Source organism: Anomaloglossus baeobatrachus, chromosome 4, assembly GCF_048569485.1.
Source record: "Anomaloglossus baeobatrachus isolate aAnoBae1 chromosome 4, aAnoBae1.hap1, whole genome shotgun sequence".
NCBI classification, from domain to species: domain Eukaryota; kingdom Metazoa; phylum Chordata; class Amphibia; order Anura; family Aromobatidae; genus Anomaloglossus; species Anomaloglossus baeobatrachus.
Window position 1 is genome coordinate 696,502,863 of NC_134356.1, and position 18,641 is coordinate 696,521,503.

The following is an 18,641-nucleotide window of genomic DNA, read 5'->3' on the forward strand; positions in this document are numbered from 1 at the left end:
CAGATGTATCTATAAAAGATATTATTTAGTCTTTTTAGGTCTTGCACATATCCGGTCAGGAAAACCAGTGAAGGAAAAATTTGAGTTACTTAGCAAATAAAGGTGCCAAATTTACGTGTGCCCCGATACCACATCAAGGTGTAACTCTCATCTCGGTCCTATTCTAATATTATGGAGACATATCGGGTCAGGCTATGAAAGTGACTGTGTAGTTGTGTCCTATTCGGCCCCATAGTATCCATGACACGGTCACACAGAGGCCTCTGTCAATGAGTCATTGAGTTGAGTAACGAGTATAGTTTTATTCCACATTTTGGTTTTATTTCTTTTCAGGCAATGGATGAAAGAAACTACACCTCAGTGAAAGAAATATTTCTTCTCGGATTCACAAATATACAGAATTTCAAGATCCCACTCTTCATTCTGCTTCTTGTGGTTTACTGTGTGACAATTTGTGGGAATCTCTTGATCATCGCCCTTGTGTCCATGAGCAGGACCCTCCACACTCCGATGTACTTCTTCCTTACACAGCTGTCCATATCTGATATTTTGCTCACTACAGACATTGTTCCTAACACTCTTGCCTGTATAACTTCCGATGGATTGATCATGTCTTTCTCAAGTTGTATCACCCAGTTTTATATCTTTGGATTCTCCGAGTCCATTGAGTGTCTTATACTAGCAGTAATGGCTTATGACAGGTATCTGGCTATCTGTAACCCTCTACGCTATGCCACAATCATGACTTTTGCCTTGTTTTTAAAAATGATTCTGCTTTCTTGGTTTTTGGGGGCTTCACTTATTCTTGTGACCACATTATCCCTCTTTGGACTGGAATTCTGTGGACCAAATATTATAGACCATTTCTTTTGTGATTTTGCCCCAATAATACAACTTTCGTGTTCAGAAACATTGACGGTGGAGATGGAGGTTTTTTATATGAGTGTGTTAGTTATGATTTTACCCTCTGTCATGACCGTAACATCCTATGGATGCATCGTCAACACCATCCTCAGCCTCTCATCCGATATACAGAGGAAGAAAGTTTTCTCTACTTGTAGTTCTCACTTGACCGTCGTCTGCTTGTTCTATGGGACGTTAATCACTATTTACATGATTCCCACAAAAGGAGTTTCATTGACTATTAATAAGGTTGTCTCTCTATTCTACACTGTGGTGACACCATTGCTGAATCCAATCATATACAGTCTGAGAAATAAAGACATCAAGGAGGCATTTAGAAAGCTGATTTAGTTACTGGGCCTTGTAGTGTTTCTCTGGAGAAACCTATTTTATTGCCATCATGGAATCAATCTACTGTCATTATGAGGGACCCTTACAACTATATTGTCCATAATATAATAATAAGGAAGCCATAATAACAGCAGGTTCTGAAGTTCCCTCAGGTCACCAAGAAACCTGCATGTGAAACATGGCTGTATACTTATATCATAATCATATCTAATACTAAGAATAATGAATACAGTTATTTTGCATACACTGTTAAGGTGCACCTATCATTTCAGGTGACTTTTCAGAATAAACTGTCATATGTATATACATAAGGAAAGATTGATTAATTTCTGGCCATTATATGATTTCTCCCCAGTTAATCTCACTGTAGGCTCCATCACTATTTGTCAGCTGTCTCTGAGCTAGTGGGTGGAGACAAGCTGCTTGTTACGGTTGCTGTGGCTCTGGAGACTATGTTTGGATTTCTTGCTACTGCACATGTGCAAGCGCTGGAGACTAAGTCCTATCTTGGAGCCATTGCACATGTGCGGGTGACATCATCACTGACACGAGGTCACATGTCTCTGACACCTTCTAAGCTGATTGGCCGCTGGTCATGTGCTTGTGACACGTGGTCACATGTCTCTGACACCTTCTATGCCGATTGGTCGCTGGTCATGTGCTTGTGACGCTTTGCTCGGTGATAGCTCAGCGTGACGTCATTGCTGTCATTCTGGCAGCGGATTAGCTCTGGTGTCCTCCATCTTGGATGAGGCACAGAGTCTATATAAGACCCTGATGCACGCCGCCTGGCTCTCAGTCCTCTTGGTTCATGCATGAGAGTAGACGCTCTGTGCACGTCCCTCTAGGCATCTCTCTGTCAATGTTAGGTGAGCGCTACCGGCAGGGTAGTGTTCTTATACCTTACAGCTTCGGCTGCTGTCCGTATCCTTACCTCTTAGTGGAGCGGACATAGGCAGGTGCCTGAGGCACATGGTCCGGCTGGGCCTTGTGATTCTACTCGTAGGTGGATGTTGCCGCTAGGGTAACGTTCCTTATACTGCGTCTGGCAGTTGTTCGTATCCTCGCACACTAGGGGAGCGAACAGAGGTAGGAGCTTTGTGCGGCTTGTGCTGCTGTCCATCTCTTTTGCACCACTAGAGGAGCGGACCTAGGCAGGTGCCATATCTAGTGGTTCGTGTCCTCGCACACTAGTGGAGCGAACGCAGGTAGGAGCTTTGTGCGGCTTACGCTGCTGTCCGTCTCCTGGCACCACTAGAGGAACGGACCTAGGTAGGTGCCATTTCACACTCACTGCTTTTGTCTCTGTGATCATTAACAGAGACCATTCCACACACCCTCCAAGTAAGGGAGGAATTGCCTTATTTACTAATTATATTCCTCTGTGAGTTTAACAGAGGTATTGCACTCTGCCATAGTCTTCAGCAGAGTCTTTGCACGGTGGACCCTGACTGTCTGATATTCCTTTAGGTTTTATTATCAGACAGCCCCCCGTGACACTGCTATGATGTCTCCTATACACAGCACACACAGACGTGATCTCAGGTCTCTATACAGCACATATTGAGAATAAGCAGCAGTGTTATGATTCAGGGACCAAGGAAGATCAAAAAAATGCGGAATCCCAAAAAGGTAACAGAGTTGCTGGAAACTTAACGGACTGCAGACCTAATCCTGACACACAACTAGAAGTAGCCGTGGGGTGAGCTTACGATGACCTGGACGCCTCGACAAAGCCGGAGAACAAAATATATCTCTATCTGTGAGATTAAGAAAGATAATCTGCCTCGGCACAGTCCCCAAAGATAGATAAATAGCCCCCCACATGTAAGGGCTACGGTGATATAGAAAAACACAATACAAAGCCAGGAAAGACCGATTTAAGCAAATGTGATTCCCAAACTATCTTTATAGGAAAGGATAAAAAAGAGCAACTGTCTGCAGCCCTAAAACTCCTAATATATACCAGCACATCTGATATAGAAAAATCCTGAGGTCACACAACCTCTCCCCCACTGTATCAGCACTCTGATTTTACTGGGATCCAAAAACACTAAAACAGATGAGGGACTGAATTAATACCAAGCATGACAAACACAATACCTTGCAGAATCATGGAGCTAAATATACAGACACTCCCAGCAGGGAATGATCACATTCCACCAAGAACTCAACACAGACAAAATAGGAATCATGCATAGTACTAAAGCAGAAAAAACAACAAGAAAGTGGAACACAATCATCAGAGGTCCTTTGGGGGGACCGGCATATTAGGACCAGGGGGTATATGTCCCAATCGCCAGTCGGGGCCCACCGTGCTCCAGATGGCAATGGAGCTGCTGGCACCCTGTGGGTTAGGCGAAGACTATAGAGCTGATGACTCAGAGATAACCCAGGAGACCTGGTAACCGGTCACGTGTGTAGGTACACGTCAAAACAGATGACAACCCAGTTAGCGTTTCGGTGGAGCGGGTACTACTCTGACCACGTGTGTAGGGACCATGTCAGGCCGGATGGTAAACAGCGTTGACCGAGAAGACCGCTGCAACAGCACCCTGTCAGCCACGTGTGTAAGACACGTCAGGCCGAGCAGTCCTTTGATTAGCGTTTCTGGTCACCACTCGACTGGCCACGTGTGTGAAGGACACGTCAGACCAGGTAGTGCCACCAGTAGCATTTGACTGGGAAGCCGAGAAGAGAAATAGGGTTCACACACCCAATCCAGGAACACCCTGTTAACTCCACAGGGGTTCTGAAATATGCCTTCCGTGTGCGTAGAGGGCACTCTTGGACAGGTGACGCAGCAGGTATGCTGTCCGTGTGCGTAGAGAACACAACCGGACAAGTAACGCAACAGGTATGCTGTCCGTGTGCGTAGGAGGCGCAAACGGACAGGTGACACAGCAGCTGCAGTCCAGTTAACGCCACTGGACTGCTATAGCACAACTGGAACGGCAGCAAGGAGGCACGGCGCCTGACCCTGATGTGCTGAGACACGAATCTTGGCGTGACAGGCACTGTTCGCCTAGCACTACCTACCACTTCCAACAAAGCTTATGCCACCATGAACTCTAAATGAAGACTGCGCACCTCCATGTTGTCTCCAGCCCCTTTTATAACCTAGATCCATCCCAAACCCATGGTGGAACCACCAAGGTCCAATAGCAGAGTGCATATCATCAGCGACATCACCAGCGGCCTATCTGGAGCTGCCATGTCATTGATGACCTCATGTCAGCCACGCCCCAAACACTTCACCAGTCATCATCTGACGACCAATGGTGAGGTGCCAGATCATAGGGGCGGGCCTCTGCAAGCCAGTCCAGAGTGGCAACGTCATCAGGACACCTGACACCCTCTGCCCTATCAGGGCCTGCCACCTCACGGACATGCTCAGTGAGGGCCTTACTGGACCTAGCCTCTGATGCATTAAGTGCCTGAGCATGCTCAGTAGCCTGAATAACAGACTCAGAAATCAGACTATCTGCCTGAGCATGCTCAGTAGGCACATCCCAGAACTTAGACACAGCACGAAGTCCAAGTGCCTGTGCAAACAGGCTGTTAGGGTTAATTGTGAGAGCATGCTCAGTAGCCTGAACTGAGGACTTAGTCTCAGAAATGACACAATCAGGCTGAGCATGCTCACTAGGCAAAACACCAGACTTGGACTCTGGCTGGGGTAAATCGGCGCACGAATGCGCACTAACCGCCTCTCCACACTCAGACGTGGTGGAAGAAGCAGCCAACTGGATGACCCGAGGCACGGCCAAAAACGGCAGCCGGCGCCTGGGCGCAACAGGAACCGCAGCAGGCTGCTTGCGGCTATGGCGACGCCGGATCATAACACCTAGCACTACCCAATCGCCTACACTTTCAGGGGACAGTCAGATGTGCTAATCCATCTATTTAGTGACAGCTGCACTGAAGACACATTCTAAGAGAATGCTGGCTGATGAGCAGGCCAAAAAGTCCAAGGCTTTGCTGGCAAGCTCATGTAACAGGATAAGGTACAGCCAAATGGTGGAGGTATATCAAGGTGCACTTGTTGGTTTCCAAACCGTAAGTCAATCAAATAGGTACAAGGCACTCTCAGGGGTTAAATTTCATATAATTTATTCCAAAATAGTTTTTGAATATTTTGAACAGTGTTGAACACTAGTATCATTAAGTGGCCAGAGGGGAATGTCAAGGCAGCGGTATCCACCACTATCATGCTTGCCATGCAGCATAGCGGTGGATACAGCTAGCTTGACATTCCACTCTGGCCAGTTAATGATACTAGTTGTCTGATGAAAGCCACCTAGTTGCCAAAAAGTCACATGTTCAAAAACTATTTTGGAATAAATTATATGAAGTGGTCTGTGTTAAACTTTTTTGTCTGCCTGCACGATCTATTTACTACCGTTCTTATATGTCACATGGGGCAGGATGGAATATATAGGCAGCACTCATTCATGATCAGCATTAATAAATAAATCCTTTTTGTTTTTTATATCTTTATTTGATCTCTTTTCCTATATCCCTTATGGTCAGGATTATTTATTGAGATATATATATATATTTTTACAGGGTTAAATGTTTATACTGATCTTGAATAAATTATTTTGTCAGAAGAATTGTTTTTTACCTGTCTTTCATGACTATATTAACTTTTTATTGAGCCTAGTTCAGATTTCCCTGCTTTCATGTTCTAATTGATGCAGTAGACCAGTCCACCTCTATATATATATACATCATTTTGGCCACCCATCATATAATTTCTTACCATGTTTCCCCTCTCTTTGTCTTTTATGTATGTTTTTAAATTGTGTATGTTTTTTAACAAATAACAATTATATATTTATATCTTTGGAATATCTTTGTTTGTTTTTTTATATGAAATTTAACCCTTGAGAGTGCCTATTTGATTGACTGGCAAGCTCAGGCCACTCTTCCATTTTTGAAGACCAAAATGCAAAAGGGTCCAGTTGCCCCCTAATGGCATCCATATTAAGCTCTAGATGCGCCAGCACCATCCTCTCCAGTCGTTAACTGTGTTTAAGACTTCTACTCTGTTCTGCTGGTTCAGCGATGGTCTCAAAATGTGCGCCAACCCTCACAGAAATTGCTTCTGCCACTTCAGCTACTGCTGCTAATGTTTCTGCATTGAAAATGCAACGTTCCCGTGATTGGAATTCTAGAACTGCGATACACGTGGTGTGCCTCTCTGCTGTCTTGTGGAAAACTATTGTTAAGATGGTCTACAAGCTTGTTTCAATACTCCAAGATCCATATCTTCCTTTATGGGGGGGAAGCATCTTGCTAAATTTACTCTTGTGCTGTGGATCTAACACAGTGGCAACCCAGTGGTCAGCACTATTTCTAATACCAACAATATGGACATCATATTGCAGATAGTGCAGCTAGAACGTGCTCTCATGTTGGACAATTCCATGAGGTCAAAGTCCAGGTTGTGTTGGTGGTAGTGGTGGAGTAACACTCAAACTTGCCTCCTCTGTCCCCTCCCACCAAGCATGGACAAAAGAGACTGGATCAAAATCTTCTTTATCTCCTGAGTTTTCTGTGCCCATCACCTCTTCCTCCTCCTTTTGTTCCTCGGCTCCTGCACCTTCACTACCTGTTTGTCTGTTACCATGAGCTCACCCTAACAGATGGACTTCATCCTCCCATTACACTTGCCTATGCGACGAATGTCCAGACCTTACAGGAAATAGTATCCCTTCCTCATCCTCCTCTGCTTCCTTCACTTCCTCTGAAACCCCACCTCCTCCCGCAGACTATTCAAAGTGTGCTCCAACAGGTAGATTAGCGTATTAGTGATGCTGATGATAGTATCTTCAGCGCTAACCATCTTTCTAGCCAATTTGAAACTGTACAGGAGGGTGCTGAGTTATCAATTGAGATTTGCCCCATATTAGTACTGCATAGTCCCCGGCTATGCCTTAAAGTATAGTGCACCAGGACATTCTACTTCTGCCACAGTCATTGCATCATGTGTAGAGTGGAATTCCACTGTGTCGGCACATTGTATATCAACTGGTTAACCAATAAGCAAAAAGACATTTGTAGCATTGCAAGTTGAATAGCCATGTGTGCGAATGGTGGAAGCAAGCACACAATTACCATGCCTTTTGCAGCAGCGCATCTGTAGCGCCCCTGAGACATTCAGGGCACTACATGGAACTGCATCCTCACCAGGATGCAGGACCTACCCCCTGGAACCTGGAACACCAGTGCAAGCAACACCAACACACACCAAAATCCTAGATATGTGACACGGGCGAAAAAAGGTGTAATTGAGGTGGCACCTCTGGGAATGAAATGTGTGTGATGTTGAGGTGGAAGAAGAGGAGAGGCCACTTGATGCAGCACTTTCCATCCACTCTAGCAACTGCTGTTTATCAGCCTCATTTTGAAGTTGAAGCGATGTGCACCTGCCATTGAAATCTAGAGGACTAGGCTGTCCAGTAACAGAAGTTGTTCTAATTTCTAGGGGAAAGGATGAGCTGCCATTTGCTCACTAGACCTTTGACTAACAGAACTTGCCACACATACAACTCCAACACCCCACATATTTCCCCTTCCACAACAACCTCATTAGTACTTACCTCTGATGGTTAATGTACAATCCCCTATCAATCAGATGTTTCACAGCCCTACGCCCACACATGTCAGACACCTGACAGAAAGGATAAATTATTTATTTACTGCGTGAGTTAGCAATATTGTGAAGGCAATATTAAGTACCACCACCTACTAAAACGGTTCACTGCGTAATATGGAGCAGGCACAGTGAAGTGACAAGAAGACCTTTTTAGCTTGTTCAATAGTAAATTTTCAGCAGTCACCACTAACAATAACAATACATATACTTCACTGCATAATTTTGAGCATGCAATTAAAGTTGCAAAGAAACACTTTTTTTAGGCTAAGCACTAACAAGCAACAATACCTAAAATTGAGTTTACAGAATTTTGACCAGGCAATTAAATTTGCCAAGAACCACTTTTTAGATACTTCTTTAGCAACTTTTCAAAGCCAGGCACTAACAAGTAAGAATACCTATAACTGCTTGTGAAATTTTTGGCAGGCAATTAAAATTGCCAAAAAACACTTTTTAGATACTTCCCTAGTAACTTTTTTGTGCCAGGCATTAACAAGTAACAATACCTATAACTAAGTTTGCAGAATTTTGACCAGGCAAATAAAATTGCCAAGAGCCACTTTTTAAATATTTCCCTAGCTACTATTTAGGCCAGGCACTAACAATTAACTATACCTATAACTGTGTTTGCATACTTTTGAGCAGGCAGTAATATGTAGCAATACTTATTATCATACTTTACTGGTAACTCTTTATCAGGCACTACATATACCAATCCGTATTTCAATCATGAAATGTGCCAACTTGTGGCACACAGCTCTCCCTACACTGCACGTCCCTATTCTAAACTATCGCTCTCCTATCTATTTCAACGGCCTAGCATTAAACCCCTAACTAAGCTCACTGTCTAGCAGCCCCAGGAGCAGCACCTTTCCTAACATTCGACATTCACAAAATTGTGCCAACGCACCATGTCAGTGATTTATATGCACATGGACATGTGACTTGGGCAGCCAATCACAGAAGCCCTTCTGTCTGAACCTGGATGTTTGCTGTGCAATGATTTGATGGAGCAACATCTACAAATAAACTCTGCAGCAGCAAATTGGTAAAAACGTTTTCACAAAAACTCGCTATGTAGAACGTAGCTAAACTTCGCATTTAGGAAGAAAATTAAATTTAATAAAAAAAAATCACTTTAAGGGAAATATAGCATTTTTAAATTTTAAATTTGGGTAAATAATTACATTATGAAATACCCCAGTACATGTGATATTAGTATTTTTTTAAGACTGGAATATTAATTACAAAAATAATATGCACATATACTGTAATAAAGTCCCCTAAGGTCTAGTTAATATTTAAGTAATTGGCAAATCTCCAAGGAGTCCTGATTCTGCTTGTATATAAATTGAGTTTTCCTGCAATATCAAGTGTTTCTCTATTAGATTATACAGCGGGCGATTAACTAAAAACGGACCCCTCCCAACGCACTTCATTAAGAAGATTTACCAGAAGAATGAAATTCCAAGGCGCTAACAGACCAAGGAGTAGCAGGTAATTGATACTGACTACAAATTATTCTATAGTTAAACTATGCAATATTCTCTCCAACGTTTTAAAAGTAAATTACTATTTTGCAGTTTTAAGAACAAATGTTTACAGAATGGTCAATAAAACCTTTTTGAGTGAATTCTTCCTGATGGGCTTCCAGAATCTCCACCAGTACCACGCTCTCCTTCTGTTGCTGGTCCTTGTGGTTTACCTGGGTACAGTTATTGGAAATGTGTTGATATTTCTTCTGGTGTCCACCAACCACTCTCTCCAATCACCCGTGAACTTTTTTCTTGGTCAACTCTCGTTATGTGATTTGCTGATCAGCACAAATGTTGCCCCCAATTCAATGCATGTAATATTAAAGAATGGAAGCCATATTTCTTTCCAGGGTTGTCTCATACAGTTATTTTTCTTTGGGGCCTCAGCTGTGATTGAATGTAGTCTTCTGACCGTCATGTCCTACGATCGATACTTAGCCATCTGTAACCCTCTACATTACACATCTACTATGAATTTCCGACTTCCTTGCTATTTGGCCCTTTGGTCATGGATATCCGGTTGTATTTGTGCTTCCATTACTGACTTAATTGTGCTTCAGCTGAAGTTTTGCTACAAGAACGTCATTGACCATTTTTTCTGTGACCTTGGTCCTATCATTGAGCTCTCCTGCTCAGACCCAGCAGTTGTGAGGATTGAAGTTTCCATTGTGACTTTAGTTTTTGGGCTTTTTCAGTTTTTCTTCATCATTGTTAGTTACATCTGCATCTTGCGATCTATTCTCCAGATTTCCTCTTCTTTGGGTAGGCAGAAAGCCTTCTCTACCTGTAGCGCACATCTGACTGTTGTTTCAATATATTACGGGACACTCATTATTCTCTATATGATTCCAGGAAAGTCATATGTAAATCTCAATAAGGCTTTATCCTTCTTGAATACGGTGGTGACCCCACTCTTCAATCCCATCATCTATAGTTTGAGGAGCACCGAGATCAGGAGAGCCATGACAAAGCTGTTGTGTCTAAATGCTGAAAGATACAAGTGAAATGGCCTTACACATTAAACTTGATAAGTTTTGTGAAAATGGGAGATTTCAACCAAAATGGGAGATTTCAACCAAAATGGGTGATTTCGAGTTTGTAGGGTTATCTTTAAAGATGATGATAATTAAATTGACCATATCCTGGAATGAGGTTATGATTGTTTGAATATTTTAGTCTGATCGTCTGGTGAAAGGTCTTTTGTCCATGAAAGATCAATCTTTGTAAAAACATTTCCAGTAAGATTGTCATTCATCCCTTAGTGTCCTTCTTCATATATCGTTAGTTTAAGAAACTCAACAAAATGAGCTAAAATGTGTGTGACTGGGTTGGTGTTACTATCATTCATCAGATACATGCAATGGCTGTCATACCATAGTCTTACCCCTATGTGATTGGCCAATTTTAGGCATAATTTCCAACACCATAAGGTATCAAACATGATAAAAGCTGAATCAACACATGAAATATGTCTGGTAAATGGAAGCACTGCTATAAATATTGAACAATTTGACGTCTGCTTTTGCATTTTTTTTAATTTATTTTTTTTTTTTTTAAATCTACTAAAAATGAAATTTGTATATACTCATTTAAATCATTTTTATTGGCATGGTAAATTATTACTGATTCTTATTTCTATAGTCACTGCATATTGTTATGGTAGTGTAAGGGGTACTTTGCACGTTGCGACATCGCTAGCATCGGCTAGCGATGCCGAGCGTGATAGTCCGCGCCCCCGCACATGCGATATATAGTGATAGCTGCCGTAGAGAACATTATCGCTACGGCAGCTTCACACGCACTTACCTGCCCTGCGACGTCTCTCTGGCTGGCGACCCGCCTCAATCCTAAGGGGGCGGGTCGTGTGGCATCACAGCGATGTCACACGGCAGGCGGCCAATAGAAGCGGAGGGGCGGAGATGAGTGGGACGTAAACATCCCGCCCACCTCTTTCCTTCCGCATAGCCGGTGGACGCAGGTAAGGAGATGTTCCTTGCTCCTGCGGCTTCATACACAGCGATGTGTGCTACCGCAGGAACGAGGAACAACATCGTATCTCCTATTGGTGCGACATTATGAAAATGACCGACGCTACACAGATTACCGATTTACGACGCTTTAGCGATCGATTATCAGTGCATCTAGGCTTTACACGTTGCAACGTCGTTACCGGCGCCGGATGTGCGTCACTTTCGATTTGACTCCGACGATATCGCAGTAGCGATGTCGCAACATGCAAAGTACCCCTAAGTGTAATGATAATCTGCCAAAAATAAATGTTTACAGATGTGCTGAAACTCACTCAGGAAAACAGGTTTACATTAAATTGGCTGGATGCGCATGGACTGTGCCTTTATGGCACCGGACCTCGCAATTTTGAATTTTCTTTTCTTTTTTTCTCCATAACTTTTTTTCCGGTGACATACCCATGGGAGAGCTACATTGTTTTAGGATGAGTTGCAGTTTTGGATTGCATAATCAGTTGTATCATGTATATGGTGGAAAGCAGGAAAAAAATATCAAGTTTAACGAAATAGCAAAAAAAAGAGCAATTCATATTTTTTTTTCTGTTTTTTTTTATTATTTATTTATAGCATTCATTTTACAGTAAAAATGAAAGAAGACATGCTCACTAATGAGGTTTACATAGGGCACCAGTCACATAGGTACATGCAATGCACACTGTTTGGCTTGCATCTTATTGATGATGCCCACACTATTAGATCAGGCGTGCTGTTCAGCACTAAATAAGTGCACCCCACAGGACAGACAGCCCAAAGGACCCGGCTGCATTCTGTTGATGCACTTATATAGTGCTAGGCCCACCTGATCTAATAGTATGGGCATCATCCATAGGCTGCATTGCACATACCTGTGTGACTGGCGCCCTATGTAAACCTCATTAGTGTCCGTATCTAAAACCAGCAACCACCCCCTCCATGAGTTGGTAAACTGTCAGTTGTTGTCTCATCAGTATTCTGCACCTGTTTTCCTCCCACCTTTATGAAAGGGGGCCGGCTGTGTGGCGCCCCTGAGGATTCAGTCGCCACAGGGTACTGTACCCCCATTAGGGTTTAGTACTTCTCCTGGGTCCAGGGAAGGTCAGTACCGGTTTCCACTCACACAAAACATACAGTAACATTGGGTTTCCCTCCCCATTGTGGACCGGGCCAGAGTGGGATCACAGTAGGGGGTCACTACAGCGGTGGGTTTACAGGATGCCACCACACCAGAGGCTCCTCAGATCCATTGTACTGGGGACTCAGGGACAGGGAGAAGCAACTGCGAGGGGAGAGTGAGGAGCAGAAAGTGGGAAGAGCAGGATTACCTGGTGAGAGAAGTGATCCAGCCGGTGACAGAGGCTGGGAGCAACAGCTTGAAACACACAACACAACTACCACAGGAGGAGAACAGCTTCAGACACAGAGCAGAGCGGACGTGCCGCGAGCGGCTCTGTGGGCCAAGGCGTTCAACACAGTCCCTGGGGAGAAGCAGAACAGCTGCTTCCACAGGACTAGCGCTGTCAGGATACAGAATCCTAGGGCAGGCATACTTCACGTTGTCTGCCAACTCTGCAAGGGTCACAGTTAACGGCTAGAACAGTCACCGGACCAATTCCATGATTCTGTAGCCAAATAGCATATAGGATCCGGAGTTGAGGACCAGCCCCATAACACAACCGCGCTATCAGCATACAGAACAGGACACTTACTGACATCGGGATCCCCAGGTGTTTCACGCCACCGGGGTTCGATACTAAGCGCATCAAAAGAGGAAAGAGCTCTCAGGCTGAAATACACACCAGACTTGACCTTTCATGGATCCGGGATCGGCTGGAGCCCATCATGGCAGAGAACGGTCTCTGGGGCAGCGCCTGAATTACTTGTGAGTAAAAAGACCTGGAACCGCAGCCCCTGTCTCTGCCTCTCCTTTGCCAATGTCGTCGCCCAGCGCTGCGGTGACAACGGGGACTACCACCACCCCCATCCTCCACCATCCTCCCTGGGATAATCCCGCTCCACCTGTGGGGAGTGACACCATCCCAGCTGCACCCCAGCATCTGCCCTGGTGAAAGACCCTGCAGTGGCGGCCGCATACCTGGCCGCGTACCACAGGTGGCATCACGATTATCCTAAAAGACTTTCCTAACCGTCACTACCACCCCATCCTCCATTCCTGCCTCCCGTCAACCGCCATCCTTCCCTACCTGTACGCCTCGGGGAAACAGAACCGGGTCAAGTCACCCTCTAACGACACAGAGGATCTGCACCCCCGGCCCAGTGACGAGTAGGTTAAAACATCCCGCAAGTGCATCTGTCATTTGACCCATGCTGGCTGGTGGCTTTTTCTGGTGAGTTTTTTTTTATATTTTTTCTGAATTTATGTCCTTTGCTGTGATTTTTTTACAGTAGAAATGACCTGGTAATATGATTCTCCAGGTCAATACAATTATGGAGGCACCAAACATGCAAACTTTTTGTTTCATTTACTGTAAAAGGTGAAAAAAAAAAAATCAGACTTCAGCATAAGGTTTTCAGTTTTCTGAATATGGAGCTGAATGACAGATTGCTTTTGCTTCCAGAGCAGAATTTGTTATTGATATTACGGTGGGATAGATATGATGCATTGATCATCTCTTATGGATTTTTTTGTGTTGTTGCAGCAGATGAAAACCTCAGTTCTGGAGTTTTGATTTTTTTTTCTCGTCACTCCGTTTTTTGATCGAATTAATTACGGTACTTTTGTGTTTCCATAAATCAAATATGGCAATATCATCCAGATAAGCCAGGGAGAAAGGTATCTGGCACATTTCTCTTTCCAAATGGCATAACCATAAATTGGAACAAACTAATGGGGGTGAGGAGGGCTGAATGCTCCTGGGCACCCAATGTCAAAGGGAACTGCCAGTAGCCTTTAAGGAGATCTAGGCTTGGCACAAATGTCACTCCCCCGATCTCGTCTAACAAATCATCTATTCAGGGCATAGGGTATGCATCGGTGATAGTTAACTCATTCAGCCTCTGGTAGTCTACAAAGCACCTTATGTTCTGGTCCTTTTTTGACAAAGATTGCGTAGGCCGCCCAAGACTGCATGACAGGACTACCATTCCCACTTTTAACATTTCATCCACTCCCTTCCAAATCATCTGCTGAACATCGGGTGCCATTTGGTACAGCGGCTGTTCAATTCACCTTACAGTCCCAGTGTCCATCAAATGGTCAGTCAGAGTAGTTAAGCTAGGCTGGTTAAAGAAGAGTCAATGATGCTGATCTAACAAACTTCGTAGTTGACTGGATTGGCCTGGGAGAAGTGATCCCCTAAGGTGACCTGCTCCAACCCTCATTTCTCTTTAGTGTGCTGTATCAAGCACAGGAGGGGACTGGGTTCTGAAGCATCTTGAGGGAGACAGCTTATTGCTTCCGCACATGAATCTCTGGCCTGGTACACTTTTAATTGGTTAATACGAATCCTCTTAGTTTGGGTGGGGTGGGGGTTGAACGCTTCCTGATAGGTTACTGCACCCTTCTTGTTGACTATGGTGTAGGGACCCTCCCAGTTGGGCTGCAACTTATCATGGTGGTTGGGAATCAGTACCATCACTTGCTGGCCTATGTTGAACTCCGTAGTAGGTTTTCCCCTTGTAATTCTATGTGCACCCAAGAAAGCTGCCAAAAGTGTTATATCCTCTCTCGCAACAGCCTAACATAGTGGAGCACTGGCACCCCACAGCATCTGACCGTTTTTTCCAGTGTTCTTGCACCAAGTCCAGCAGGCCCAAAGCATGCCCGCTATATTAGGGTCTGAACGGGGAAAAGCCGGTAGAAGCCTGCAGCTCCTGATGGTAAGGAAATAAGAACTTTATCAGAGCTTCTTCCCAGTCCCATCTCCGCCTCCAAGTAAGCACAAATTAACAGTTGTTAGGGTCCCGTTGAACTGCTTTCAGATTCTGTTCATCTGTTGGTGGTATTTGGAGGTGAACACTGGCCAGACCCCGGACCAGCTCCACAGAGCAAGCAATAACTCCCTGTGAATTGTGTTTCCTGATCCGACCTATCCTCCTTGGGAAACCCACCCTGCTAAATATCTCTACTAATGCATGGGCCACCCTTGTAGCATCTATTTTCTATCCCCCTGTTTTAGCTAATGGTAATTTTGAGTAGGAAGTAGAAAGAATCCTTTATTCTTGTATTGTTAGAGGGGCGGTACAATATCTTGTACATTGGAGGAGTTATGGCCCAGAGGAGAGATAATGGGTCCCAGCAAGTGATGTTCATGCTAAGAGCCTAATCAAGCAGTTTCACTTCCAATTCCCCAACAAGCCAGGCATTGAGGGTCCGGAGGCCCCTCGTGGAAGTGGGGGTAATGTCACGTCTCCACCAGTCTTCTACTGCGACTTCTGCTTTGATCACCTGGTGCCACCGTATTCTTGTTGTGGGCAGTGCTGGTGATAGGGGAGGAGTCAGTACCAGTGGCTATGGTTAACGCAGGCTCCACCCATCCACTAAGCTGGGTTTTGCTGGGATCTGCAGTACCACTGGCTGACTCTTGGAGTGTGTGCCTTCCAGCTGAAGTTATCTTCTTTCAGTCATGGCCAATGGGAAGGCACCTCACCCTTTTATTCCTCCTCGTGTCTGCTTGTCGCCACCAGACATAGTCTTGCAATTAAATGCTGTGCCTCTGGTCCACACCCTGCTCTTGAACTTTCATCCCTGTGTTTTTGACCTCTGCCTGTTTACTAATGACTCTCCTGCCTGCCGTGTTTTGTACTTTGCTGCCATCTCCTGTTTGACATTAGCCTGATTTACTGACTACGCTCTTGCCTGACAATTCTGTCCCTTTTTGTACCTCATGGTTTTGACCCTGCATGACGACTACTCTTCTCTGCTTTGCAGCCTTCCATAAGTAACGATCTCCTGGACCTTGTTGTAATTCCAGATCCCTGTACAGGGGTTAAAGGGTTTTGGTGTACTCAGGATTAGAGATGAACCACCCCCCTAGAGTTCGAGTTTGGTTGGGTTCGCCGAACAGTACCCCGTTCGACGAACCGTTCGACGAGCCGTTCGACGAACCTCTCGAACCCCATTGAAAACAATGGGAGGCAATCACAAACACATAAAAACACATTATAAATATACACATACAGTTAATAAACATTGCCATAACACTTACCTGTCCCCGCGATGCGTCCTGTACTCTGTCTCCCGCAGCTTTTCCATCGGATAATCACTGCATCCTCCCGGTAACCAGAAGTGATGACAGGACCTATCGTGACATCAAAATAGCATGTGACCAGTCACGTGTCTATTATCTCATTGGCTACAGACTGGTCACATGGTTTTGACGTCATGCTAGGTCCTGTCATTGCATCTCTCCGGTACACGGTGCACGTTTGTGTATCGCTGTGTACCGGCAACATGCTCTGGCACACGGTCGACTCCCCGTTCTGCTTCTCCGTTCCGTTATTGACTGGCTGACACAGCCGGTCAATAACGGAGATCACCGTTGCCATAGCAATGCACCTGTTAGCGGTGACGTCACCGCTAGCAACACGCAGCGGCAACGGGAATCACGTGATCGGAGCACCATTGCTATGGTAACCCGTCTGTCAGCGGTGACGTTATCGCTAACAGCCAGCAGCACTGATCACTCATGGAGTGAAAAGCCTGCATGGGGAGCAGCAGCGTCTTTCTCCCATGCAGTGCTGCTGATGGAGCAGAGCTGCATGGGAGGAAGGAGAAAGAAGACAGAAGACCATGGATCGTGGAGGGATAAGAGGGAGTAATAAACATGGAGTCTCTAAGTGTGTCTGTGTATTTCTGTCTATTAAAGTATTTTTTCTCTGTGTGGTGTCTTTTTTTAACCCTTTATTGGAGAATCTTAATGGCCGGGTCAAACTTGCCTGATATTGAGAATCTCTGGCTTAATACTAGCTAGTCAAACAAAGCCAGTATTAACTCATTATTACCCAGCGAGCCACCGGCATCAGGGCAGCTGGAAGTGTTGGACATATAGTGTTGGATGCTTCTGTGAGAGCACCATTTTCTGGGGCGGCTGTGGACTGCAATTCGCAGCAGAGGGGCACAGAAAGCTCGGGCTAACCTGTGCTGCGGTTCCAATCCCCAGCTGCCTAGTTGTACCCGGCTGGACACAAAAATGGGGCGAAGCCCATGTCATTTTTTTTTTAAATTATTTCATGAAATTCATGAAATAATTAAAACAGGGGATCCCTATATTTTTTTCGTTCCCAGCCAAGTACAAATAGGCAGCTGGGGGTTGGGGGCAGCCGTACCTGCCTGCTGTACCTGGCTAGCATACAAAAATATGGCGAAGCTCACGTCATTTTTTTGTAGTTTTTTGGCAAAAAATATAAAAATGCTTAATAAAAAAAAGCCCACATATTTTTTTTTTTAATTATTTATTTAAATAACAAAAAAAAAAATAGGTTTCCTTATATTTGTAGTTCCCAGCTGGGTACAAATAGGGAGCTGGGGGTTGGGGGCAGACCGTAGGTGCCTGCAGTACCTGGCTAGCATACAAAAATATGGCAAAGCTCACGTAAATTTTTTTTGTAGTTTTTTGGCAAAAAAAAAATGCTTCCCTGGATTTTCAATTGCAGTGAAGGTAACACCAAGCAGTGTAGGTTAGCAGCCAGTAGCTGCTTGGATTACCCTTAGCTAGCAATACAAAAAATGCAGCGGGAGCCCATATATATTTTTTTTAATTATTTATTTAAATAACTAAAAACAAAAAGGGCTTCCCTGTATTTTGATTGCCTGACATCACAGTGCTGTAAAAATAAATCTTTAAAAAAATGACGTAGCGCTCAGTGGTATTTTTGATTCTCAGCGCAGATAAAGCAGACAGCTACGGGTTGCCACCCCCATCTGCATGGCGTTACCTTGGCTGGTAATCAAAATACAGGGAAGCCCATTAATTTTTTTTATTTAAAAAAATAGTTAAAAAAAAAAGGACAATGGGTCCCCCCATTTTTGATAGCCAGCTAGGGTAAAGCATAAGGCTGTAGCCTGAAAACCACAGCTGGCAGCTTTACCGTGGTGGGGATCCAATGTGGAGGTCACCTCAGGCTCTTTATTTTATAAATATTTTATAAATATTAATAATTACAAAAAAAAAGTAGGGTCCCCCCAAATTGGATCACCAGCCAAGGTAAAGTGGACAGCTGTGG

The 18,641-nt window shown here is 44.4% G+C and overlaps 2 protein-coding genes across 2 annotated transcripts; both read left to right on the plus strand.

Moving 5' to 3' along the window:
* The first annotated feature begins 336 nt into the window (after window positions 1-336).
* Window positions 337-1,254, plus strand: LOC142302173 (olfactory receptor 11L1-like). The gene has a single exon (XM_075343256.1). It carries the CDS (start codon window positions 337-339, stop codon window positions 1,252-1,254), a length of 918 nt encoding a protein of 305 aa, XP_075199371.1.
* Window positions 1,255-9,524: 8,270 nt separating this feature from the next.
* LOC142303024 (olfactory receptor 6F1-like) lies at window positions 9,525-10,457 on the plus strand. Its single transcript, XM_075344124.1, has one exon. It carries the CDS (start codon window positions 9,525-9,527, stop codon window positions 10,455-10,457), a length of 933 nt encoding a protein of 310 aa, XP_075200239.1.
* The last annotated feature ends 8,184 nt before the right edge of the window (window positions 10,458-18,641 follow it).

Bases quoted from the DNA above. Each gene is read 5' to 3' on its own strand.
- LOC142302173 (XM_075343256.1), top strand. From the start codon at position 337: ATGGATGAAAGAAACTACACCTCAGTGAAAGAAATATTTCTTCTCGGA.
- LOC142303024 (XM_075344124.1), top strand. From the start codon at position 9,525: ATGGTCAATAAAACCTTTTTGAGTGAATTCTTCCTGATGGGCTTCCAG.